This window comes from Wyeomyia smithii, chromosome 1 (genome assembly GCF_029784165.1).
Source record: "Wyeomyia smithii strain HCP4-BCI-WySm-NY-G18 chromosome 1, ASM2978416v1, whole genome shotgun sequence".
NCBI classification, from domain to species: domain Eukaryota; kingdom Metazoa; phylum Arthropoda; class Insecta; order Diptera; family Culicidae; genus Wyeomyia; species Wyeomyia smithii.
Window position 1 is genome coordinate 38,101,710 of NC_073694.1, and position 26,116 is coordinate 38,127,825.

The window sequence follows — 26,116 nt, forward strand, 5'->3', positions numbered from 1 at the left end:
GGAGATATCTCAAGCTCACCTTTCTCAAATATACGTAGAAACCCCATCGTGTTCTAGCAAATACAATAATAACAATTAATAGCTTTTTTTATGAGAATAATGTATAACTTTCTGAAGTTTTACGACTAAACACAGAAGAAGGAAGATATAATAAAATCAAATAGGACAGTGTATCTCGATCGTAACTCTTGATGGAGGGGGGAGGGGGGCGGCTAAGACGGCAGATTTTGTAAATCGTTTCATGGGAGCTGTGGTAGCGCATAACGGGCGAATTTCCGCTGAACGCTCTCCAGTTTTTCACTCCAACTAGCCTAATAATGATTCCAGATAACACTGGCTAACTCTCCAAAAGATCATCGAACTCATAAGCTATTTTGAACATGAATCCCAGTTATTAGTTTGCATGATCGAATGCTGTAGATAGATAAGATTCGAACGGAAGCTTCTTATATAGTATCACTCCCAAATATTTGACATGATTGACTCCGCTTAGCTTAGTTCCAGCTATATCACAGTCAAATAAGACAACGTTCTGAACGCAATGGTTACTAATAATTAAGCATTTTTCAACACTTAACATCAATCAGTTTCTCATACACTAGTTGTGAAACAGATTCGATAGGTTTCATAATTCTCGCAGTCTCCGAGTCAGCAGATAGTCAGAAATATTTTTAAATTATAGTCCCGATTGAGGGAAATTACTGTTGAAAAATATTGAGAACAGTAATGTGCCCAGGCTACTACCATGAGATACGCCTGAACAATTTGTAAGTTGGGTAGTCATGATTCCCAATCCGTACACAAAGTTGTCTGCCAGCTATTCCAATCATTTGCAAAACTTTTGAGTACAGCCAAGCTAACTTATTCGTGAGAAAAGTATGGTTAATGATGTCGAAGGCGGTGGTACTCATATTTTCAATGCAGTAGGACACGAAGTATTTATTTTGATGGTACCACGGAAAAATTCGTGTTGCGTAATAATTGCAGACAGTAAACAGGGTCTAATTGACGAGTTTCAACAACTTTGGACTCCTTAAAAAGCGAAGTTATTACTGTAGAGTTTGCTATACTGCATTCATCTAATTTTTGTGAAACTGAGGACAGACTAGACTTTATGAAAAAATGTATTGTGTTTGTTTATTTTAGGAGTAACAACAATGCGTGTTCTGTTGGCTACAAAACGGTAATTGGTTTTGAGGAAGCGACTTTTTTAATAAAAAAATAAAGGGAAACAAACTTCTTGAAACCAGGGCTTGACAAGGTCATGTTCAATTAGAAATCGTCGGGCGATATTGACGCTGTTGGGTCACATGAAAACTACTCGAATAATCTTGCATAATTGTTCTTTGACAAAATAGTGAATCAAAAATACATTTCTGCGATATTTATTGAGGTTCAATGACAATGACTGCTAATAATTGTTTGTGTTATTGATGTACTATTTCGGTGTATTTTTTTGTAATTGGAACCATCATATGTCACAAAAACTATGGCAGTTGGTTTAAAGCCATTCACTGACAAACAATGAAGAGCCATTAAAAACCTGTCATCATTTTGTCACACTACCACTTGAATCTTGATAGTAGAATAGCATCCAGCCGTAATCCACTCGTTACAAATGTCGACCTATCGGTCGAATAAAACGCTGGTTAACATTACAGGGAACTACTGTCAGCAGTGGCGTGGCGTTCTTGTTTTCGCATATTTTCAAGCGAGACATTCTTCATTGAAATCCAACCCACGTCCATTCAAAGTGACGCGCTACCGTACTGCCTACTCCTGGGCCTAGTGCTGTAATTCAAAACCTCCGCCAGCAGTAAGTAACAACAACAGTCCTATCACAGAATAAATGCATCCACCGGCGACGATCGCAGAGCAGTACCGTCGTCGGAGGGTACCGCAACAGGATAATCTCTCTTTCTCTCTCTGTCGGACTATTCTCGCTGGTTACTCCTCCAATTTCCTCCTGGGCGGACGACAGAGAGTGTCGTCGTTTTATACTTTACTTTTAAAAAAATAATATATCTTCCTGGTATTGTTACCCGCTGTAACCATCATCATCGCAGTTCACCCCGTTCATTGAAACCCATTCAGTGGACGGACGCGAACCGACAACCACATGCAATTTAAAGGGCCCACTTCACATGCAACATGCTGCACACTCCCCCTCCCTGACGGTGTGCGCGAACCACGACAACGGCGGTTGATCGTCGACGTCCTCGCGTTGCGTTATAACGTTCCTAGTTGCAAGAGAGAACCGCCGCACCATATGTTGTCATTCAAGCTCCGGTTTTCATGGTGGCATAACACTCTTGCTCGCTCCCTTCTGGTCCTAAAATTAAGTGGAACGCTCGAGCACACTAGCACACGAGTACGAAGGGTGTATGCATGTGTATGGACTTCGACTAGATTCAACGGTGGTTCAGTTGGTAACAACAAGTAGTCAGTCAGACCGTTGGTTGGTAGGACCTGCAAGTGATTGCAGCTGCTATCCACGGTGCTCACCAATACCACCGTGGTTTTCCTATTCCATAAACGCACACCGCTGAGCAGCAGAATATGTTAAAACGACTTGTTGTGGCTGATGGTGAACACAAAAAAAGAAACGAAGAATGAAAATAAAATAACGAACACCTTAAGGTCTATACAGCCAGCTTTTGAACTACCAGAGTGCAACCCCAGCCCGGCAAGAGGAAAACGATGAACCAGAAAAAGGATGTTGAAAGATATTAATTTACCATCTTCTTTGCGCTGAACAATCACCAGATTCGGGACTAGGGGCCCATTATGAATGCCGTCGATTGGTGGCAAACAGACAGAGCAGGGCGGAGTAGCGGAGATGTCTGATCGACAGCAGCGGCAACAACAGCAGCGTTTTGGCGACTGGAGGGAATTAAAAATCTGTGTTAAACAAGAACATGATCATCAGTGAGAGAGAGACAGGCAATAATGTGGCGATCCCTCTTTTTTTTGTTGGTCAGTTTTTTTCCTTTGCATGTGCATATTGGGTTCTCCCTTCTGCATCATCCTCATCATCATCATCGTTACATGACGGGGTAGGAGACCTTGTCCGATTGAATATTTCGCAAAAAGCCACCCATCGAGGAGGAATAGTTGTTTGCTCATGTTTTATTGTGTTGCTTGCTGCCGAGCGAGGGGAGCGCAACTCCGACCGGTAAATATTTGTTTTTTTTATTCATTCGCGTCCCCGCAGCGTTGCAGTTTTCGGAACTTTTCGGTGGTCCTACATCACGGGCGGAACCGAAAGGAAACTGTGGCGATATGTGTGTGTCCACGGAAGTTGAACCGAAAGCGGGGGCAAAAATGCATGATTCTGGCGTACATCAACTTTGACACTTGACTTATTGATGTCCTGTTAGATGGGGTTTGGTGGGCGCAATTAGGTTAAAAATTACTAAACAGGTAATTTCTAACGCGAAAAAAATGTGAAAAAGCTGCAAAAAAGTGATCGAAACTATTTTGCCCAAAAAAAAAAAATACTTGGAGAGCCCTAATCTGCCGTGAGATGACAAAGTGACGTAAAGGCAATTTTTTCGAACATGGGTTTTCAGGCCAATTTGTTTATTATTCGAAGACCTATCTTTTGGTATCTTCCTTTTCGTTGTTACTTATCCGTATGTTGTATAAAATCATAAAATCAAAAAAAAAAAAAAAAAAAAAACAAAGTAACGAAGGCACCCATTTTAATTCAAAGGTGGCGAGAAATTCATTCGTTTTTGGGCCGTACTGAAAAACTGATCACTTGGATCTACGTCACAATGTCATATCACGGCAGTAATGTCTTCAGTAAAGTTGTTTCATTATTTAATATTCTAAAGAATTTGCAATTTTGTGATTAATCAAACTGAAATTTATTTTATTTTTCTCATTTTTGCATACAAAAACCCACTTTGCTCGGCAAAAATGGGGCATATTTTATAAGAAACGACTCAGCCGAAGACACCAGACTTCTGCTCATCTAAATGAACTTTTGTTGAGTTTTCTATTCCTGTTAGTAAATAAGTGCATCATTTCATTCGAAATCTTCAATAACTAGCTAAATATAAGATAAACATAAACTCTCTCCGGTGAAATTATGTGTTTTGTTATGGTAAACAACACTGTAGAACATTGAAAAATTATATAAAATTAATATTAAAAGTTATTAAAAAAATGGATTTGAAGGTACATTCCTTAAAAACACCACAAAAGTTCATTTAAATAAGTAGATAGAAGTATGATGTCTTCTGCAAAGTTTTTTCTTATAAAATATACTCTAACTTTGTCGAAAAAAGTGGATACTTATATGCAAAAATGAGGAAAAGAAAATTCGTTTCTCACTTCTAGACGAATCAGTCACAAAATTACAATTTCTGTAAAATAATTAAAGGAATAATTTTGCTGAAGACACTATGGCTCTCAAATCAATCTTTTGGGTCAAAATAGTCTTGATCGCGTCTTTGCGTCTTCTGTTGATTTTTCGTGGCATTTTGATACACTTGTGCGTCAACCTTAACGGTAATGACGAACATTGTTGAAGTTTAGTATACCTCTGCCGTGATATAACATTATGACGTACATTCATTTGATCAGTTTTTCAATACGGCCCAAAAACGAACGTCACTTTTGTATTGAAATGGTGCATACGTCATTTCGTTTTCTTGATTTTATGCAACGTACGAATAAGTTACAACTAAAAGAAAGATACCAAAAGATGGGTTTTTCGAATAACGAACAAATTGGCATAAGAATCCCATATTTGAAAAAATGGCGCTTACGCCAGTCTGCGAAATTACGGCAGACCTGTTTCTCAACATTTTCAATAACTTGACACTGACCGACAAAGGCGCAAAAAACGTTGCCCATTTCTCTGAATTAAATTGCCCCTGGCAAGTTTCGAAGTGTGTAAAGTCTTTGAAGACTTAAATGAAGTTTTCTCGTAAGCAAAAATAAGAGCGATGAGCCCGGCGAGCAATTACTCTGCGGCCTTTTGACGTGCTTCCGAACTCGCTGGGGGCATCAAAATGGACAACAACGGTTAAAAAGCTATTTTTTCCAGTTTGAGTTCTAGGCTAGGGCAAACCTGTATTGACAACTGGTTTTTTTTTTCTCATCTATGATTGACAACTGGTTGACATACAGTGCACACTGGGCCAGAAATAGAATCTAGCGGAACGAAATTAATAGCGCTCTCAGGGTTTGACCAATCGGTTTCCAGTCTTCTACAAAGTTTCATGGTATAGTTAGTGCTTTATTTTGGATGTTTGAATTAGTTCGGAATTCAGCCGCAAAGGTGGCGTTGCGATGCCAACTTCTTTCTCTTACACGCTAGAGCTTTGCGGTTTTCGACAAAGTTGTAGAGCTCTAAATTCCATGAAACTTTGCAGAATGTACAAAATTTCTAACTCTTCAAGTTTCAGAGATCTTCGACTTTTTATAAATTTTGTCTGAATTTCACGTTATATTGTAATAATTTTATGAGTTCACTCGAATTAATTTCTTACAAATTTTTTCTCGAAAGAAATTGAATAAATACGTCGTTTTCGTCCGAGTACAGAAGTTTTTGAAGTACTTAAGTGAAAATATTGCACAAAATTTGAAAAAAATACATAATTTTGTGAAGAAGATATCTCAGCGGGTAGCAAGTATTAGCAAACCATGATTTTTTCTAAAAATTGTCCATAAAAAAATCTTAATTTTCTGAAATTTTGAAAGAGGTGTTTTTTGGTGTTTTTGTGATATTTCAGTTTGAATATAACCATAGGTTTCATGTAAAAATACAATTGCTATGTATTTATTGCATGGAATACACGGTCCAGTACTCTGATACTCTAACCAACCGACTTGCAGTCTTCAGCAAAGTTTCTCAGTGTAATAAGAACTTCAACTTGACGCTCAGTTTAGTTCGCGATTTGGCCGCAGAGATGGCGCTTCGACACCAATTTTTTATTCTTACACGCTAGAGCTCTGCAGTTTTCGACAAAGTTTTAGATTAGAAAATTTTTGTAACTTCGTAGAAGAAACAAAGTTTCTGTATCTTAAATTTTTTTGGAAATTTACGAGTTTTTTAAGAATTTGTTTGAGTTTCACGTTTTTTGTAATAGTTTTGTGGTTCGAAACATTAAAATCACCAAAAATATGCAATTCTCTGAATCAGCATACGTTTTCGGTTTAAGTAGACGTCAAGTTTTCATTAGTAAAGCTAGGCTTATTGAGAGTAGATCCGTTGCTATTGGATTTGGCTACGAAACAAACAAAGTAACATTTAAATATATTCAAGCTGAAATATCACAAAAACACCAAAAAACACCTCATTTAAAATTTCAGAAAACGGAGATGTTTTGATGGACAATTTTTAGAAAAAATCATGGTTTGCTAATACTTGCTACCCGGTGAGATATCTACTTCACAAAATTATGTATTTTTTCAAATTTTGTGTAATATTTTCACTTAAGTACATCAAAAACTTCTGTACTCGGACGAAAACGACGTATTTATTCAATTTCTATCGAGAAAAATTTGTAAGAAATTAATTCGAGTAAACTCATAAAATTATTACAATAAAACGTGAAATTCAGACAAAATTTATAAAAACTGAAACTTGAAGAGTTAGAAATTTTGTATATTCTGCAAAGTTTCATGGAATTTAGAGCTCTACAACTTTGTCGAAAACCGCAAAGCTCTAGCGTGTAAGAGAAAGAAGTTGGCATCGCAACGCCACCTTTGCGGCTAAATTCTGAACTAATTCAAACATCCAAAACGAAGCCCTAACTATACTAAGAAACTTTGTAGTAGACTGGAAACCGATTTGCCAAACCCCGAGAGCGCTATTAATTTCGTTCCGCTAGATTCCATTTCTGGCCCAGTGTGCAGTGGTGGTAAAAATAATAGGTGTGAGCATTACTTATAAATTCTTCTGAATTTCAACCTATCAGGTATGAGGCATATTTGAACGCAATATCTGTTTGAAATTGCTTACAATATGAGCAATAAATAGAAAAATGCTATGTCAAAATTCGGTATTTTGTCCGTGAGCGAAAAAGAAACTTTCATTGACCAATATTTAAGTGGAAAATAATAGGTGTAAAGTAAACTATACATCGTGACGAGACTGTTATTACAATTTGCTTATTAAAAAATATTGATTTACGGTTTTCTGTAAGTGGAAACTGTAAGTCTGTACTGATAAAATAATAATTCATAAGTTAGGTTTATAATTTTGCTGAAATTTTAAATAATTTTTATAAATTTTGGTTTATAATTTTAAATGAAGTTCGTGGGCAAACGACGAACCCGGTGAGCAATTCCTTTGCGGCCTTTTAACGCAAGAGTTCACTAGAGGCTCCTAAATTCACAGAAAAACTCTAGGCTCTCATATTTTTCCAGTTTGAGCAGTGTAATGATCGCAAGACGCGAGGGAATCACAGTTAACACTCCGATACACAGGATAGATATTAAAATTTTCTGTAAAAACCGTACACTACCGTACGTGTCAGCAGGAAGTCACCAAATGACGGTGATTTGTTTGTCATTTACCAATCTTTCTTTGTGCTTGTGTGTTTTGGGAAAAATTACAAAGTTCTGACTTTTTATGAAATATTTCTTATGAAGAATTTTCATAGGTTAGTATTTTCATAGGTAGTTTTTGGGTAATAAACAAAACACCGAAAGAAATATTGACCTTGTCGTCTTACCCACAATTTTTAATTGAAATCTCAGAGTGTTACCGATTATCGCTCAAGTTGGCACGAAATCCACGTTTTTGAGCTACAACTACTCTTTGGCGCCATACCTCAAGATTACGGCTTGAGCTTGAAATCAATGTCTGATTTTTAGAGAATCGAGTTTAGGGTATATTGGTGACGCTTGATAAAAACTCTAATTATATTTTTTCTGCAGAAAAAATTTCAACTGAGATGAATAAAATTGATACTACATTTTCTTGTGATATTTTTGGTTATAGAGGCACAAAAATACAAAAAATGGCTGTTGAACTAACACTTCTGGTTTTTTCATCAGACTGATAATTTAAAATGTTTCTAGTGTCAAAGCTCTCAGATAAACTGAAGACTGTCGGACACTGAAAATAATCGAGCAATTTTCTCACCTAGGGAGCCCATCACGGCGCGCAAGCAATTACAGGAAGTCATTTAAGCTTCATCAACAAACACATATGACAATTGCAACACGCCTGCGGTAACCAATGTAGATGGAGCCAATTACCAACGAGCGTTTTAGTGCAAAGTAGTTGGTTTTAAACAAAAATTAAGTCATAAAAGAAAAAACCAATTTATCTTTCGTTAATTAGTGGAGAAATATCTCCGCCAGAGGTGAACAACATTCGAGGGTGAAGATTGTGCCAATAAAAAGTGTATCAGAGTCTGTAACGAGGTATACGACATTTCACAAACAAGTTTCTCACCTCCAGTTTAGATCCAATTGAAAAAAAAAAAAACGCATTACGCCGACAATAATCAACGCAGGTTGCCGAAATCGACAAGTAAGGCCCGCCGTTGCAAATTACCGGTCGATTAGAGTAAAGGGGGCCAATTTGCTGTGCACTGTTTTGTGTACATAAGAGTCTTTCAAATTGGGTACGTCCAATCGAACTGTTTAGTCACCGCTGCAAAGAAAGGCTGAATGAAAGCTGCTTTACTAAATGGAAAAAGACACCGTGGTTTCAATGTCTCCCTGGAATTGTATCCGTAATCAGCGTGCTCTCTTTTCGAATCGAATTTTTTTTCAACACAAGCTCACACACACGCTGCCGTGCGTGATTGCGTCGCCTAGTAGCTTATTATACCTTCTAGCCTCTGTGCTATGAGAAAAAAGTTAATTATCTGCAGTTTAGATGGCCGCCACCATTATTGCCTGCCACCGCGGGCACCCTATCAACGCGCCGGCGATAAATAGACTGTTAATGACGAAGCGGATTTTTCTTTATTTTCGGCGAAGACCCCAAAACCTAGAGCCCCTTCTTCGGTGGCTCTTAAATTCGACCCGGAGCGGTCGGCGACGAGATTCGGATTTACGGGTTTCTGCCGCCGTCCGTCGGGGGTCAACCGCTGCAGCATCCCAACGCGCATGTCCGGACGTTTATTCGTCACGCACGATCACATTTGACGGGTTTGCTGAGAGGAGCCTTTGGTAAACGGAGGGTATTTTTTTTAGAAAGTGATCGAAGCAGCGACTGGTCGTTTTTTTTTTCTGGAAGTACAGTGACGTAATGTTTGTCTCGGGCGACCTTAGATATTGAGGGAAAAAAGTTTTTTTTGGGAACAGGGAGTGTAGCGATGGTTTTGATTGTTTATTTTCCTCGTAGATAATTCGATTCCATTCACGCACAATTGCTTCAAGCCGAAGAGATCAAAAGGGCAGCCCACTCGACGTGGACAAGAAGAGACGAGCGTGCGATCGCTATCAGGATGGAACCCGAAAAAAGTTGTTGACCGCGCGCTTCGCTATGATGGTCAATGGTGTGCAAACAGCAGGAAATTGCGACCGTGCCGCGCACTGATGGCAGCTCGGCGATTGCACAACAACCCCTGTGAAAAAAAAGCCTGATTGGGCCGTTTAGCAGATTTTCATCAATGACCGTTTTTCTCTGTGTCAGCAGTTCTTGTTTTAAGGCAGCGCGCCACAGTCATTGCGAGATGTCGGTATCAAAAAAGAAAAGGAAATCTTGTATTTTTTTTGTTTCTTGGGTTGATCGACGACGCTGAAGTTGACCGTGTGACCGAATACAGTTCCCGCATTAATGCGACGGTTGTCGTTGGTCGTGTGCGTGCGTGCGTGCATGTGTGTGTACGCGTAAAACCGTATGTTTTTTCGAACGATACACGACATCACCGTTGAATGATTATGCCCAACTTTAACCGAGGAATATAAATTGACTAATTACTGGTGGCTTTAGTGCGCGACTCACTTGGGAATATGGACAAGGTGTAATTCGCGGTAAATCATCTGCGCGACGGCAAAGACTTTTGTTTAAGATTTGGCAACAGTCTCAACAAGACGATGCTTGTTTTTGAGTATCAGGAGCTGGAATGTGTTCTGACTATAAACTAGCAATTTCGCGTCCGGACGTGTGACGACCGTGCGGCTCGTATCAAGACCATCGTTATCCATCGCGATTGTTGCAGTTGCCACATAAAGTTCCGAAATGTTTCCAGCTTGTTCCGAGCAGAAATAGGCAGACCGGATTGGCAAGAGGTTCTGCGTACAAAAGTGGCCACGTCGAACCTGGTGATTTAGCGTGCTTAGCCCGTGATCGCTTTCGGCGCAATGCTGAACGACCCGCCACAAATCTTGTGCTCTGCTGTATCCATCGTTGCGGCACTAAGACCCTACAAAAAAGGTTACATTCGCCCTCGAGGGGTAATTAAACGAAAGCATCTTGCTTGCATGATTGCATCCAGTTCGTCGTACACACACGCACCCATAGCTCGACTGCATCTCCCGTGTGAAATCATTCTCTCTTCGGCTGGGTTTTACGCGAACGGTCACAGCTCAGGGGTCTCGCACTGGTCCCAAGTGACGTGAAGCTCGCTAAAAGCAGCGTACATCCCACGCACGGTTTGTGCACCCCTTGCCGTATAAATTTTGCTTAACCCATTCTTACGCGTTATCCGTGCCATAAACAGATCATGCAGACGATTTCTCTCCGCTCTCCACTCACATCATGTAGCCAAAGGCGAAAAAGTTACAATTTCCAATTCCTTCTTACGGTTTCGTTGTTCATTTTCTTACGGCGCTACCCCTTAGGAGCGGCAAAGTCGAACAAATCAGCCTAAGATCGGACCAAGATCTCGCCTGCTCAAGAAAGCTTGCGCGCTGCAATGTCTTGAACCTCATCGCTCGAGCCAAACCTATTGACCGCGCTGACGGAACTAGGAGAGGGTTGTAGCCTGGCGGGATGCTGCTCTTTCGTGTCGCGGTCGACGTCTTCGTCATCGGGTGTTGTGGTCCCTGAGATGTGAGATTGTTCGCGCTCATATACACTCAGGCAGGGGGCTCTGCAATAAGTACATTCACTCGCACAGATTCACAAACACCAGCGCAGCTTACCGTGTTGAATGAAACCTTCCCAAACAGAATCACTGCTCTGGTGGTAAGCGAACTGGCGCTGTAGTAGTGCGTCCAAGACGCGAACAGGAAGCAACGTAAAGTAAATAAATGGGAACAGTAAGACGAGGTAAAATTGAACATGGAAATATGCAGAATTTTATAATAACCTTCGAGAAATGAGCGAGGCTCGGGTGAAAGAAACACGATGAAAGAAGAGACTCGGTAGCAGTGTGAAGATGCCGTGTGGTGAAGAAAAAATACGAAAAGGAGCGCGTATCGGCGGTAAGAGGAGGAAGCCCAGGAATAAAGTTTTCGTGTGTTTGGTTCAACTTTAAGGCTCACGAACATCCGGATAAAAAGAGGAAGGCTGGGCAAGAAAACCTAGAACAAAATTATGTTAATTTATTCATAATAATAATAGCTGAAAGCTAGAATGGTAGGAAAAGTGCTCGCGGGCACTAGCCGCTCTATTGCGAGGAGAAGCGGCCAGCGAAGGCAGAGTGCAGTGCTGAACAGGGAAATTATTGAATTTCAAGATTGGAGGAGAATACAAATTCGTTTTTTTTTTTTATTGGAACGCATCATTAGCCTCAGTTTATCCCCTGTTTGTCGACGCGTGATCAACAAGCGGTGAACGAGAGCCACATCGGAAGTTCCTAGAGCTGGGAATATTCATCATTCACCCGTGCTGAATCATTGCGACATTCCAAGCGGCATAACTTCAAAGCTCGGAGAAAAATTCGATCAAAACGTCGTACGTGAACTCGTCAGCTTTAATTCTCACCTTCAAGCCACCACGGCTGAATAGTTTCTAGCAGCATCTTCCAAAACCGAACCGCTCTGGTCGGAATGTTTTCGTTTCGTTCCGGCGACCTGCTATCCGGCTGTCTTCGAGAATGAGTAACCGCGGAATCCGAAGCTAACCAGTAAGTTCAAATATTTAATTATCGACTTCTTCAACGGAACCGTTAAATTACTACGGCCGTGTTTGATTCACGTTCCACCCGTCCTACTGTCCGTCCGTTTGCCTCTTTTCGGTAGTCTCTCGGGTGGAGACGAGAAGTGGCTTCTGCCACAGCAGCATTAAAAGCAAACAGTGATGCTCTCGGCTTGGTCAATTTGCGTACTGTGCAGCCGCTCGGCCGCGGTCGGTCATAAGTTTCACTCTACAAGTCGGTGGGAAGGAGCGAAGCACTTCCACATCGAGACGGGACACCCACCGGTTGATCATTCGTCGAGCACTACTGGTACTCGTTCGTTACACACGCGCACTGTTGCCGCGATCCGGCAGCGGATAGGGACTCACGAAACTCGTGGCCCAAGAGGAGACGGGGGAGCTTTGTTTGCAATTGAATGTTTTATTAATGTGTAAACATTCACCGCGTTTCTCCAGGTAAGCTGGCAGCAGGAAACAGAACGGTAGAAGAATATCTCCCTCTATTGTTAATTAGATGTGACTAGTGGCTTTCTGCCTGGTTTTTTACTCGTATGCTGTCATCATACTCTCGCGTGTCGGGTGCCGTTTGACAGTTTGGTACTAAAATGCTCCCCGATGTCACATTGGGGCGATACAATCGAACTCTTATTCTGCACTTGGGTGGGTTTGTTTACCTTTCTCAGCGGAGGAAAGTCGCACTGACCTCGATTGGGGACTATCCGTCCGTCAGCGTTGATCGTGCTTAGCCTGAATGGGACTGTTTGTTTCAGCAGCGGCCCGTCGATAGGGAATCGATCGGAACTGTTTAGCTCACCGTGATGCAAAAGTTTGCACACTGGAGCACAGCTTACCAATTCCTAAATCTCATTGTTGTAGTTGTAATCTGTCACAGAATAAGACCTCAAAACAGTTGTTTTTTTCTAGTTGGGACCCACTCTCGCCAAACCAAGCTTGAACAACTCTTTTCTATTTTCATCAACAAGCAAATGAATTCTGGTATTGGTGTCAACAGTTTAAGGAAAGATGAAAAACAAGAGATTTGTAACTTTTTTAATACTATACCATTCCAGTTAGCATTTTTTTAATGTAGTGGTTTTTGCAGACTAACCAGTTACCGTTTGATTCTTGTGATACGTGATGGATTTTGTTTAGCTTCGGTAGTTAAATTTTAAAGTTAAATGCACTCCATTCTGAACTTGACAGTGTCTCCGTAAAAAATGGTAGCATCAGTTTGAACTAGTGCCGAATGCATTCCACGAATCCCAGAAATGGATTCGATTAATTCAAATCTGGTTCCGCTAGTTCGTTTTACGGCTGAATAAATGGAAAAGAACCTTTTTGTTTAGTTGTCACTTAAGGTAATGTATCATGATCCGACCAATTGAGACATACATATAATTGTATGCCATTTTTATGGTGAAAATTCCACCATTATCGAACAAGTTTGTATCTGAGACTTGAAGAGGTCTATAGCTTCGCGTGCTAAACTTTGCTTGCATGCTGATTCTAAAATCAACAGTTCGCTCGGCTTTTTAAAACCGCTGGAGAGAATAATTGATAATTGTTGTGTATTTTAATTTTGTACTTTCAGTGAAGCTAAAAATATTTTATGCCAGTGGTTATAAACTAGAGGTTTGCGTACGACTAGGGGCTGCGAAGGCCGTAGTAAATTTGGCAAGTGTTTGAACTTTTCTTTAATATATCTTTGTGAAGGCGGGATTTTAACTTTTTTGTAAATTAAGCCCAAGAAATGACACGAGTTTAATGTGTGGGACGATATAAAACTGACAACATCCTCGTATCACAAAACTTGTAGTTGAAAAAGGGCTTGCGAGGAAAAAAAAGGTTGAAACCACTCTTCTACTTTAGGAAGTTCAACTGAATAAATGTAACTAATCAACTTTGCATCCTTTTTTTTAAATTTATTTTATACTAACATTTGAAAAAGTTTAAGTTTTCTATATAGACAAGCTGGTTGACTAACACTTTCCTGAACATTTCAAAATAGGCGCTCTTAAGGAACTTTTTCATGAATTTTACGTGAGCCACACGTGGTATAGTTTTTTTTACAGTTTTGAAAAGATGGTTACAAAAATATAAACGAATCGATAGTATTTTTGTTTCAAAACAAATTACAAATAAATCAAGAGGGATCCGAATGACAAAATCAGACATAAAACAGTTTGTTCTACTTCTGTTCAGTTATGTTGTAGCTATATGTGCAAATTAAAATTTGGTAGCACTCCAACTAATCATTTGCATTGAATTTTGAAAATATTAAATATATTTTAATCAAAAAATGTTGGCAACTACACCGGCATTCTGGATCAATCAAAATTTCTGCCGGTTTTCGTCAAATTATTTGAATCGGTTTTTTAAAAGTTTTTAAATGATTTTGCTTTCTCCCATCCAATTTCACAGATGATTCGAAGTCTTCGTCGTACGCATACTCACATCAATTGCCACTGTCGGGGTAGCACGTACTTTTTCAATTGAAATTTTAAAATTAAAAAAAAACCGTTTTTAGGACAACCAAATTGAAATTGATTGAAAATTAAACGCTGGTTCACTACTGGTTTTGCGCTTACATTGCAATTCGTACCTACTGTTGAAATTTGTTGAGTAGTTTTATATCGACCTTACGAACGTGACTTACACACAATCCTTCTGTTATTTTTCGTAATAATCTTTTTATTGATTTACCCGAAAACTTTTACTTCGATATATATATTCAGAGCTGGTAGCTACTGAGTGACTTAAGAATATGAAATTCAGGGAACCAAATGCCTGAAAAAAGAGACCAGACAGAAACCAAAAAGGAACCTACACGAGACTATAAATAAATTTATAACGCAGAAATTTAGACAAGGAAGCGAAAAAAAATTGATTTGTGAAAAAGGCTTGTAAATTTCAGGATGTACCCAAAAGGGTTGTATCAAAAAAGGCAATGGGAACGTATAACTTTTGTAGCTTGATTACAACTATATTCTCAAATGGTTTGTTTTTTGTTCTTGTTTTTTTTTTTTTCATAAATTCCAAACGATATTTCTAACAAGAAATTGGAAAAGACACTTCTAGATGAGAGAGACCAGTTTAGGTGAAGAAAGACACCTTAGAGACCTTTTGTTGTAAAAAGAATCTTTTTAGAGACTACCCAATCAGTCAAAAACATCAGGATTATAACAAATCTTGATATTTTGTTACGAACTTTTTGTATCAACTTGTATTCTAAACTTGATCTCGTTAATAGTTAAAGGGAATCATAGTTGCCCAGAAACTAATTCCAGCTCAAATCGAACAAACAATAACCAAGGCTACAAACGCTCTATGGGTATCCAGTAGAGCCATTGGAAAAAGTTTGGGTCTCAAACCCAGTCTCATACACTGGATATATATAACAATTATCAGACGAAGAATAACTTACGCCCTTTTAGTCTGGTGGCCCAAAACGACTGAAACATCCACCCAAGCTAAGCTTGGTCAAATCTGAAAATTAGCCCGCGCATCGATTTGCGGAGTTATGAGAAATACTGCATAAAAAACCTTAGATGCAACACTTCACTTTTTTTCGCTTATCAGGTGGTTAAACTAGAAGCGGAAAAAACCGCTTCACTTTTTTTCGCTTCATCAGGTGGTTAAACTAGACGCGGAAAAAAGCGCAGACTGAACAGGACCCCTAAAAATACTGAAATATTTTCAAATAAATAATCTATTAAAATCAACGATGATTGGGTGGAAAAGAAACCAAACTTCGAAATAACCTACAGAATACAAGAGACAGAACGAAAAAGTTGGGAACAAGGTGGGCTCAGAATTCGTGAAGGCTCACTTTACTTCTACACAGACGGTTCTAAAATGAACGATACCGCGGGAGCGGAATTCACAGGACCAGGAATTAATAAATTTTTCACCATGGGACATTGGCCACTAGTATTTCAGGCGAAAATCTACGCGATAATAAAATACGCGAATACGTGTCTGGAATGAAAATACTGACACGCAGTGACGCTAATATTTGAATGTTCTGCAATAGTCAGGTAGCAAAGTAGAAAATCATAAGCGAGTTGCGACAATCGAATAGATTCATAGAACGAAATCGCGGTTCGTTCTTCTTAGATTCAGTAAAAAAGACCTGAGGACTTTCACAGGTCTAATCACATAGCACTGTGATTGGATGATGAGGTTGATGATGATAAATGTCGACTTTGTGGCATCGAGAGTGAAACATCGAAACACCTACTCTACGAATGCCTTACAATGCAGATTGCGTATCCTCAGTAAGGGTCACGTAGAACCGGCATATATTTGGAAGGAAAGTCACGCTGAGGTAATAAATAAACTTCACACGGAGTGCGTTGCTTAACTGGGATAAATGCACAATGTAGCAAGGACATCAACTCGCTAAATAGTGAAAAACCTGCTCCTACGCACTTAGGGTAAATTGGGGCATACCACAACAGATCAAATGATGGTCGCAGTGGTTCAGTTCGATATAACCATTTCTGATGTTGTTTCAAGCCAAGTTTCCTTTTTTAATTTGTTAGTGTTTCACCACTTTGTCTGCAGTTTTTGAATTTAATAAGTTTGTCTTCTGGAACATGTATTTTTTCTCACAATTGAATTCGTTTTCCGTTTCATAGGTTTTTCTCCATGCCCTAAACCAAATATCATGCTCACGTTGAGAAATTTTGTATAGATTTTTTTTGCTGGATTTTCTAAGTCGTATATTCATAACACATGACTACCGAGACAAGAGCTTGAAATTGTCATACAAATAAACTTAGCGTTGAAATAAAAAGCAAAATAAAAAAATAATCATCAGTTGGTTTCAAAAAGGTGTTTCCTCTTAGTTTATTTTCGAGGAGAAAAGTGACACAGAGAAACAACAATTTTCCTGGAAAAAACAGGCGGATGTATTATTAATCTTGCGTGGCGGCTTATACTGGAATGCCATGCATGTTCACATTCGTCATGAAAATAATTAGAATACACAAACATTTCACCCGTTATTAAAAAAATTAGATTTTCCAATCTTGTTTCCAATACTGTTGCAAAAAAGCAGCGAAAATTAAGTACTTTATAAAAAACAATTGTCAACTCAAGATAATATGAGCCAATCTCGAGATATAACATTTATACCAAAATAGTTGTAAAAAAAGACATGAGACATAAGATTGAAAAAGACATATTCAATCAAAAATAGCATTTCAACAGCGCAGCGCTCACAAAGGCACTGATCGTCTGATACCAGTGCTATGAGTGCACAATTAATATGCAAACAACGCACTAAATGAAAACCGATTCAAAACTGGCTGAAATTAGACATTTCCTGATACATTGGAAAAGTATGTTAGTTGGATGGATATACGCGAAGCTCATCCATAATTCTGTATATAAACCAGCGGATACATTTGTGCAAAAATACTGGATGATTTTTCTGCATATTTTTGTGGCGTCAATTTGGCATCTTGAGTGGTATTTATAGATGCTTGCAATAAAAAAATGAGGTTTGTCGGAAAAGGATTAACATTTGGTTAGCTTTTATAGCTACATTTGGCTGTTTTTCAATAGCGCTTTTAATAGAATCCATTACCGTGAAAGCACATATAGTCTTTTTGAGACATTCGGGTTTTGAGTTTGACAAAAGTTGTTTGAAAAGTGGTTGAATTCCCGAATTTATTTGAAATTCGATTGACTCTCACATTCTATTTCAGTTCATATCGCATATTCATATTCGCTCAATGACCGCTTTACGAGTTCAGCCTCGTCATACCACGAAACCAACTGAGAGACTTTTAATCACTTAACGCAGCTTCGAAAAATGTCATTTCGCAAAAGCGGTTGCGTAAGGATGATCTACTTATGCAAAGTGATATTCTTAGAACGATAATAAATTCTACAATATGGAGCTTATCAAAATAAACTCCTTAACGAACGCTGTGAGTGATCATCATTTGTTATGGATTATGGCTGCCTATTTAGTTTCGACATTTTAACAAAAAAAAAAAGCATTTTCTAATCCCAAAGCCATTGAGACCCCCTGGCTGCGTCAAGGACAGACAGATGGTTCAACATCCCACCTGCGGGATTTTAGCTAATGCGATCGACCGGCCGATCGAACAAAATCTTATAATTTATTACCGTTTTAAGCAAAATTTTGCGCGTACAGCGCTGCTCCCTGGGGCCGGCCGGGACTCGACATTAGGTTGATGACAACATCTCCACACCCCGAATAAAAGCATTAAAACGCTAAGCCTTTTCGAGGCCATTTATTCGGCGACCAGTGACAAAGCGACCGTACTATGAAGGTGACCATTGTCGCGAACGGCAGAGGCAGAGATGAGGCACGCACTCGAGATTGGCTGTGCGCGAGAAGATTAAACCCTTTCGCTCGCTCGTGTCACGCGGTTCTTTGTTTTCGGTGCGCCCGTCCACAAGTCGGTCGAAGTTTTGTGTGGAGTCATCCCGGTGAGTCCAGCCGCTGAGTAAAGTTCTGACCGCCTTTGGATGTTTTTACGGGAAGTAAGGGAGCAGGAAGAGCCGATCAAGCGCAGCGAGGTGCAGCCATTATAATACCCCATATACATTTGTAATACTTTATATAGTGTTGTTTTTATCATCCTTTCGTTCATCTGCCGATTCAACTGCCCCTATGGCTTGGTGGCTTTTTCTCGATTTTAAGATTTTCTACCCATCCTTTTCTCAAATCCATTCGGTCGTTTTTTTTTCTTGGCAGCTTCTTCCACTTTCCGGTGTTTCCCGCTTTCTTCCCTGTTCAATCTCGCATCGTGTTTTTTATTTCGGAGGCTTGAATCAGCCAGCCACACCATCCCACATGAACAAATACATCGAAATGTGGTAATATAATTTGAGCAGAAGATGATGATGGACTTAAGGTGATTGTACCTTCTTCTGCTTCTTACGTCGATGAAGAGGAGCCATCAGCCGCTCTTTCCGGGCGGTAGGCGACCGAGATGGGATTTGCTGCAGCTTCAACTTTGTTCGTTGGTTCATTCCATGCTACACGGGTAGTGTACAGTTTGTTTTCATAGTTGTTATTAGTACGATTGTTTTTTTTTTTCGGTCTATAATCTTGGGATCAATATACAGTGCGGCCCGACTGACCGTACCGTGGAACAAGCGATTAAGATGAAGCAGAAAAAGACGTAGCACACGAGCGTCATTCGATCCAACGGGATCTGTGTAGAACTGGGAAGTGCCCTGCCGGTGAGCGTAATTCAGTTCCGATTCGGATATTGCAACATTGCATGGCTAAGACTAATCAGTATAGATATTAATGCTCTTTGCCGTAATGTGAGAGGAGGCTTTCCTTAGTCAGAAGCGACACAATTGTATGGTAGCCATCAATCGAGCTGGCGAGTCCGATCGGAGCTCCAGTGGGGGTCTGCACCCAGCCCGTAAGCCAGTAAGGTGTCGAGCGATCGGTCATCACTCGCGGCAGGCTGACGGATGACGAGGCGAAAATTGCTTGCGAAGGGAAGATTGTGTTGAACCGCACTCTCCGCAAGTGAATGTATGTAAAACTAGTTCCAACTTCTTTACATTCAAGACGAACCAATCGCGAAGCTTTGTGGCGACGGCGATGACGACGACGACTGAGTGAAGAAAGGTTTCGAGTAGTTGTTTTTCGCGAACGGGGACACCCATACATTGCCGGATCGTAGAGATTTTGGAGCTACGACCGCCATGAGTTGCTAAAGAGTACAGAGTGTGTGAGCTAGGTAAACTTGGCCCAACGTTTCAAGATTTTTTTTCTCTTACCAACTAGGTCGCTGAAGGGGGTACTTTTGATACCACAGGGAAGATGACGGGAGAAGAGTGCGTTCCGAGGTTTACAGGGCTGTTTAAAACTTTGAACTGAGTTAATTGATCTGGAAAAGTTCTCCGCCATTCTGGATGGGACTCAAGTGGCCTATTGGGGATCACTTGAGACCCTGTTGTAGAAATTGTTCAAACTTTGGGTTCAAGACGCCGTAGTTGCTATCTACTGTTGTGTATCCCTCCCAAAAATTTAATATAAAATTGGATAGAGTTTATGGAGGCATCTGACATTAAAAAGCAAAGCTTTGGTGCTACATTCCCACTCGGAACTCAACATTTTGTTTAGTGCCAATTGTTTAGTGTACAGGACAATTGCGGGGCTACCGCTACGATCCTACTGCCACTAACAGTCTTCTCCCGAGCCGAGACTTGAACCTACGACACTTGTGAGGCCAGCATCATACCTCGGGACTAGCTGGGAGATATGCTGACATTTATAAGTCAATATATTTACAAATGACTTTTAGCCAAGAGGGTTCTCAACAAGAGATTCTATTTTTATTGGCCTTGCAATTTTTTCTTCCTAATATAAGTGGAGACATGTTTGTTAAGGTTCTAACCAGCATTGTTAATCTAGACAAAAGCTGTAGCTTTATATTATCAGCATACACCAAAGTTTAGCAAAAAGCAAAACCAAGGTACTAAAACTCCGCTGTCTGAACTTGCTCTTTTTGCTCATTGAGCACAGGTTTTAGCAGCTAATACAGAAAAATTGCAGAGCTAGCGTTACGATTCCTTTGACAGTTACAACCATTCTTAAAAAGGATTTCGTGATTTACAACAGTTGTTGTTATAACAATTGTTATAATACATCATAATAATTGTTATAATCAGTGGTGGGCACCGCTAACCGAAAATTTAGCGACGCTAATCGCTAAGTCGCTAACCGGAAAATTTAGCTCGATAATCGCTAAACGCTAAACGCTAAACCCACATTAGCGGAACTTTCGCTAATCGCTAACTTTTTAATATGTAAATAGTCATATCGCTATATTTATTGCTCGTGTTTTGTAAGATTTGGACCACTTTGATCTGTTTTGGTTAAACAAACGAAAACAATTACTTTTTAAAGCTATTTACAGTAAAAGGTTCACGAAACGGTATTCATATTTGATTTTGTAAAAACAAGAATAACAAAAGTTATTTAGCTTGCATTGAAAATTGCAATTCACCAAAGTTCTTGGTGTGCCAACAATTCAATCTAGACCTTGTGCTTGTTCTTCAAAATGCTCCTGTGGCTTGTACGATAACTGGAGCTCCATTCTAGGTAAAAAAAACTGACAAGAGTAACTTTTGCAGTAAAGTATGTTCATCTTTCGAAGCAATTTACGTACGCCATCAGCAATTCAGTTTTTCTAAATATTTCTATTGTCGCTTCTTCACAAAATTTAGCGAATTAGCGATTAGCGTTTCGAAGGTCAAAATTTTAGCGACGCTAACAGTTTCGCTAACCAGCTCAAAAATTAGCGAAATCGTCGCTAATTAGCGAATTAGCGGAATGGTGCCCACCACTGGTTATAATACATTACAATAAAGAAAATTTCACCAACAAGTTTTCAATGTAGGGTAGAGCGGGGCTAGTTGGTCATTTTGGTCAAAATGTTCTGTAACTTTTTGTGGGAAATATTATGGCAAAAACTCATAACATGGAAATGTTGTGTTAAGTCTATAGCATCTGGGAAAAATATAAACTGTACAGAACAGTTAATGATTTTGCGGATATTCTATGTTTTTTGAGTTGATGTCAAATTGGCCAACTAGCCCCTCAGCTGGGGTAAGTTGGTTAGGGTGTGGGGTAAATTGGCCATTTATATTTCGGAAGGACAATTCAGTTTTTCTTCCTCGCTGCATTCGCGGCAGCCTGTGGCGCCCCAGCGGAGGTCAAACCACACCCGGTTTTTTGTTCATACATTTGCTTTCCGGAATCCCAAACAATGCAAAAAGTAACTCATAATTGCAAGAAAAAAATCGTGTTACTCTTTAATGCCTGATAAGAAGTATATGTTTAAATCTCTCTAATAGTTTGGTTGCGAACTAAATCAAAGACAATACGGATTAAACTGAGAACCAGAGCTAAATTCTAGATTCGCATCTGCAATCACAAGCACAAAATCATAGCTACTTTAGCTTTTTCCTTTTTTTTTGTTGAAAGCTTGCTTTCGCCGAAATTTTCATCAGGTAGAAGGCATTTGTCGATGCATTAGTGTACGTTATAGTTATTTGAGATCAATGACTCAGCATTTATAGTGTGCAATAAAAGATTCATCAAAATGACAATGCAATGGAGATAACTTTTACCAAATATATAAATTCAAATAAATGGTTTTACTAAACAATAAAAAATGCTGTTTTCGCATGGATTAAGATTGCATCATGACAGCACTGTTCCTTTACTTGGTTACTTGAATTCATTTATTATGTTCATATGACCAGCCAGCCCCGCTAGTATGTGACCAACTAGCCCCTCACGTATTAAATATGAAAATTACTTGAAATATATGAAAATAAAATTTTGGCGAAAGTTTGCTTTACACAACTTAAAACTAACGGAAATGACTTTCATAATACGTTGGGCCATGTTTATTTCCATTTGGCTAACTTTGTTTAGACAAAAAGTTTAAACTTGAAAACCGAGTAGAATTGATGGCCAATTTGGCACCAACCTGTATTTATTATACGTCTCAATTAAAACTGTACTTTCTTTCGTCATTTAGTTTCCCTGGTTATCTACTACGTATCACCCATATAACCCGATTTTTTTGATACGTAGATTCGAAGATATTCTCATTGACCAACTTACCCCGTAACCAACTAGCCCCGCTCTACCCTACTTCAATTAAAAATAAACCTTTTAATATTTAAAGTCTTTGTTTAGTTGTGAGTCTGTAAGCTCAAACCGTTTTATTTGAAGATTTTTTAACATCGTTGAGTTTTTAGTAAAAACTTTGGACAGCTCTTCAACAACACGATTGAAACATTTCTTTTTGATGAGCATAATGTTTAGACACAAATATTTAATGTAACACTAGAAAATCATAAGGTGAACATGTTCTAGTTTCACAAGTTTCATTTATCTTTAATTTTCTAGACAAACACCAGCCTCGGTCGTCTTCATCAAAAAAACCGACAGTTGGTCCTTGCCAGTGGGTCCATCCTGTAGGTATTAGTTTAGTCAATAAACGAACGCACGAGCACGCACACACTTCCGCGCTAAGTGCATTATCCTGCTCTCCGTACACATGTGTGCTATACTACTGCTGCAGAGGAAAGGGATCCGCCGTGTTGTATTCAAATTACAACAAAAGATACGAGCTTAAAAACAGCCAAACAGAGGTCGAAAAGAAAGTCCCGAAATTATATTTGGGTTTATTGCTCGGCCTGAAACGACACGAAAGATTTGAGCATCGCATCGATCTGCGCCCGGCCTGAGAACATTGCTGAGCTGCTGCAGGTGTGCGCAAAAATTTCTCCGATCGTTGAGAAAGCAACGAACCCCTCGGACTGGGTGCAGTGCTATATCCTCATTGTTCTCGTTCTCACCCCTGCCTCTGTCTCGCTCCTCCGTACAGGGCTATTAAGAGGGTGCCGGATTTATGCTTTGTCCTTTTGTATGTACGCATGTATTCGTTAAAAAGTGGATATCCTTGCATTGCTTGTAATAGTACTCGCGTTCAACGGAATCTAGGTTACACTGTTTCATGAATTGTTTGCGTAGTTTTGGTTTTGTCCATTTTTTTTAATAGTTGCTCTCCAAAATAAAGATCAATCTACTTACCGGAAGCGAAATCAAAAAGAGAGCACAAGCACAGGCCAGCAACCAGTAGTTTAATCCAAATTCCGTTCAGTCCGAGTGTCGTTATGGCGGACGACCTCCGGCCGGTGGTCGCCATCAACCGCATAGTTCCAATGCGGAAAAAAACCGTTTTTAGAAATAGTTTCTTCTCCGGCTGGTCCGTTCCCTTCTGGCGGGCAGTAGATACCCCCTTTTCCAGAACACCTGTTCAATTTCTTCCTCTAAATTTGCTTAACACTCAATCTTCTCGCGCTTCGGACTGCTCACTTTCAAACAAAACTCTTCTTAATTAAGTTATAATTCTTCCATTTGTGCGCCAAAGCACTGTAATCACTGACTTCCCCCCGTTCGGCGATATCACTATTCATTCATTATTGGCGCAACTGAATTAAACTCCCGAATGACACTCATTGTTGTAATCCTTTACCGTTACACCATTCATTTCGCAGTCGGATTGTGGATCCCTTTATACGAAGCTTATTTTATTTACTGGCCTCTTCCTTCAGCACAAAATTGCACAAATATCTTCACCAATCGCGGCTGTATCACTTCAGGCTGAGCCTTTTCTTCTACTTCCTTTGTGTTACATTCCTTACACACAAAATTCTACCAGCGAATCAGCATCGACCATCTTAGCTTTGCTCAAACATCCATTCACTATTTCACACATCCTTTTTTTCAAACTGTCCTTTGTAAGGACACCTAGGAATCACCAAAACCGAAAAACAGTGAATATCCGCTCCACACCGAATAAATTGAACACAACTCGCTGTTGCACGGTCTTCCAAACTGCTCCCCAAGAGTGGATATTCAGAAGCTGGATGCTTTCTTGTAACGGAACACAGCAGAAAAAACAGCACTGAGCGCACGGAGCATGTGCGTTCACACTCGCGTCTCGATACACTTTGAGCAGGACTTGTTTTCCTAGAACACACAAACACCCTTGCCGCGCTCAGTTTGTGTATCGGAGAGAGTAACCACCGGCGGATTGTTGCCTGCGCGCACTGAACAGAGACAGCGTGAGATCAGAGAAAATGCAAAATGGCTGCCAATGTATTGCTACGCGTCGTGCCGTGGGGAATGTGTCGGGATTGGAAACTTTATTCAATGATACCATAAATTGCGGTAAATTAGTGAAGCGTTTACAACACATGAACAAATTTTGGCATCATCTTGCAATGTTTCAGAAGAAAATGTTACCGTTCGAACGTGGGAAATTTGACGGATCTACTTGCGATCAACGAAAATTTTTACGATCAAAAGAGAATGAAACGAATTTGGCGTTGGTGCGAAAGAGAGGCAAAAGTTATGGCGATAAACCAGTTTTGAAATTTCGAGGGGTAGCACGATGTAAACTTTAGCTAAAACCTATTTCGATGTTTGAAAATTGAATGCATGAAACATGAACACAAAATTTCTTGATACATGAATATAAAGATTATTTAGAAAAAGATGTCATTATAGCCTAACCGATGCACCCCCCGTTTCAGGCAGAACCAGTTTTTGCCCACCGTCGTTCGCGTCTATCTGCTGGAGTTTGCGCTTCATACACAGAAAACTAGCATGTGTGCATTCTGAGAACTTTGTATGTATTACATACAGTCCATCCATTCGTATACGGAGGCAGTTCCCAGCTCCAGCAAGCAGTCAATTTTCCTTTACTCGTTCAGGATGGCGAGATAGGTGACAACTTTTCTAAATATTTAGCGAGCGCAATTTTATTTTATTTGCAATTCCACTAGAAGCTCATGATTTAATAGAATGCTGGAGATCAGTTGAATTTGTGAAGTTTAATCCACGAAAAACGAGATGATATCGTAAAATAAGACAGAGATATCAACGATCGTAGTCATTCAGGAACAGCCAACTGGTGGTGAACGAGTGACGGTTCATTCAAACATAAACGCGCGATTGGTGTTGTTGTAACACATACGTACTTCGATCAGACTTTAAGTGTGTATGTACCCTCTATTGCACGCATATTGTGCAGGGTGGTTATCAGTTTGGTTAGTTTACATCCGAAGTGTCGTTATTTATGCACGGGGAGAGAATATCGAGAGAATAAGTTGGTTTGTTATGACTTTACTAGCCATCTGTTTAGCAGTGGGATGTCGATAAAGTCGATATTCGATGTGTTCGCAGTAGACATACGATTATAGAGGAGTATTAAGAAAGCATTATTGAGAGCGTTATGAGTTTTTAGAAGACACAAGTAGAAATAGTAAGTTGAGATTTTGGCTTTAATTTAAGATAGCTCAGTTTTATTTTTTCTCGCTTTTACAAGCGATTTTCAGTGGTTAAAATCACCCGTGGATTTCGATTAAGGCAAACATCAAAAATATTCCCGAGAAATTCGATTCCCTTTACTCCTAAACGGCAAAGAAATGTACACTGAAGAAACATAATATTTTACCTTGACTAACATAAGAATCGGGTTGAAAAGGAATCTTACGGGGAAAAAGGGTTGTAAGCCATAG

General features: G+C 39.7%; 2 protein-coding genes across 3 annotated transcripts in view; one reads left to right on the top strand and one right to left on the bottom strand.

Annotated features, from left to right (window-relative positions):
* LOC129718591 (neurogenic locus Notch protein) overlaps nt 1–24,532 on the bottom strand; it is a 170,563-nt gene extending 146,031 nt beyond the window's left edge. Inside the window, exon 1 of the mRNA XM_055669511.1 lies at nt 23,622–24,532. Coding sequence (XP_055525486.1) covers nt 23,622–23,745 — 124 coding nt within the window. The 5' untranslated portion in view covers nt 23,746–24,532. The remainder of the gene's footprint in view (nt 1–23,621) is intronic.
* The window catches only part of LOC129718594 (outer dynein arm-docking complex subunit 3), a 36,138-nt gene continuing 21,161 nt past the window's right edge, over nt 11,140–26,116 (top strand). Inside the window, exon 1 of one of the 2 annotated variants that reach the window (XM_055669513.1) lies at nt 11,140–11,194. In XM_055669513.1, the coding sequence (XP_055525488.1) occupies nt 11,176–11,194 (19 nt within the window). In that variant the 5' untranslated portion in view covers nt 11,140–11,175. Of the gene's footprint in view, nt 11,195–25,320; nt 25,646–26,116 lie in introns of those variants that run through there. The other variant, XM_055669514.1, reaches the window with a different exon arrangement.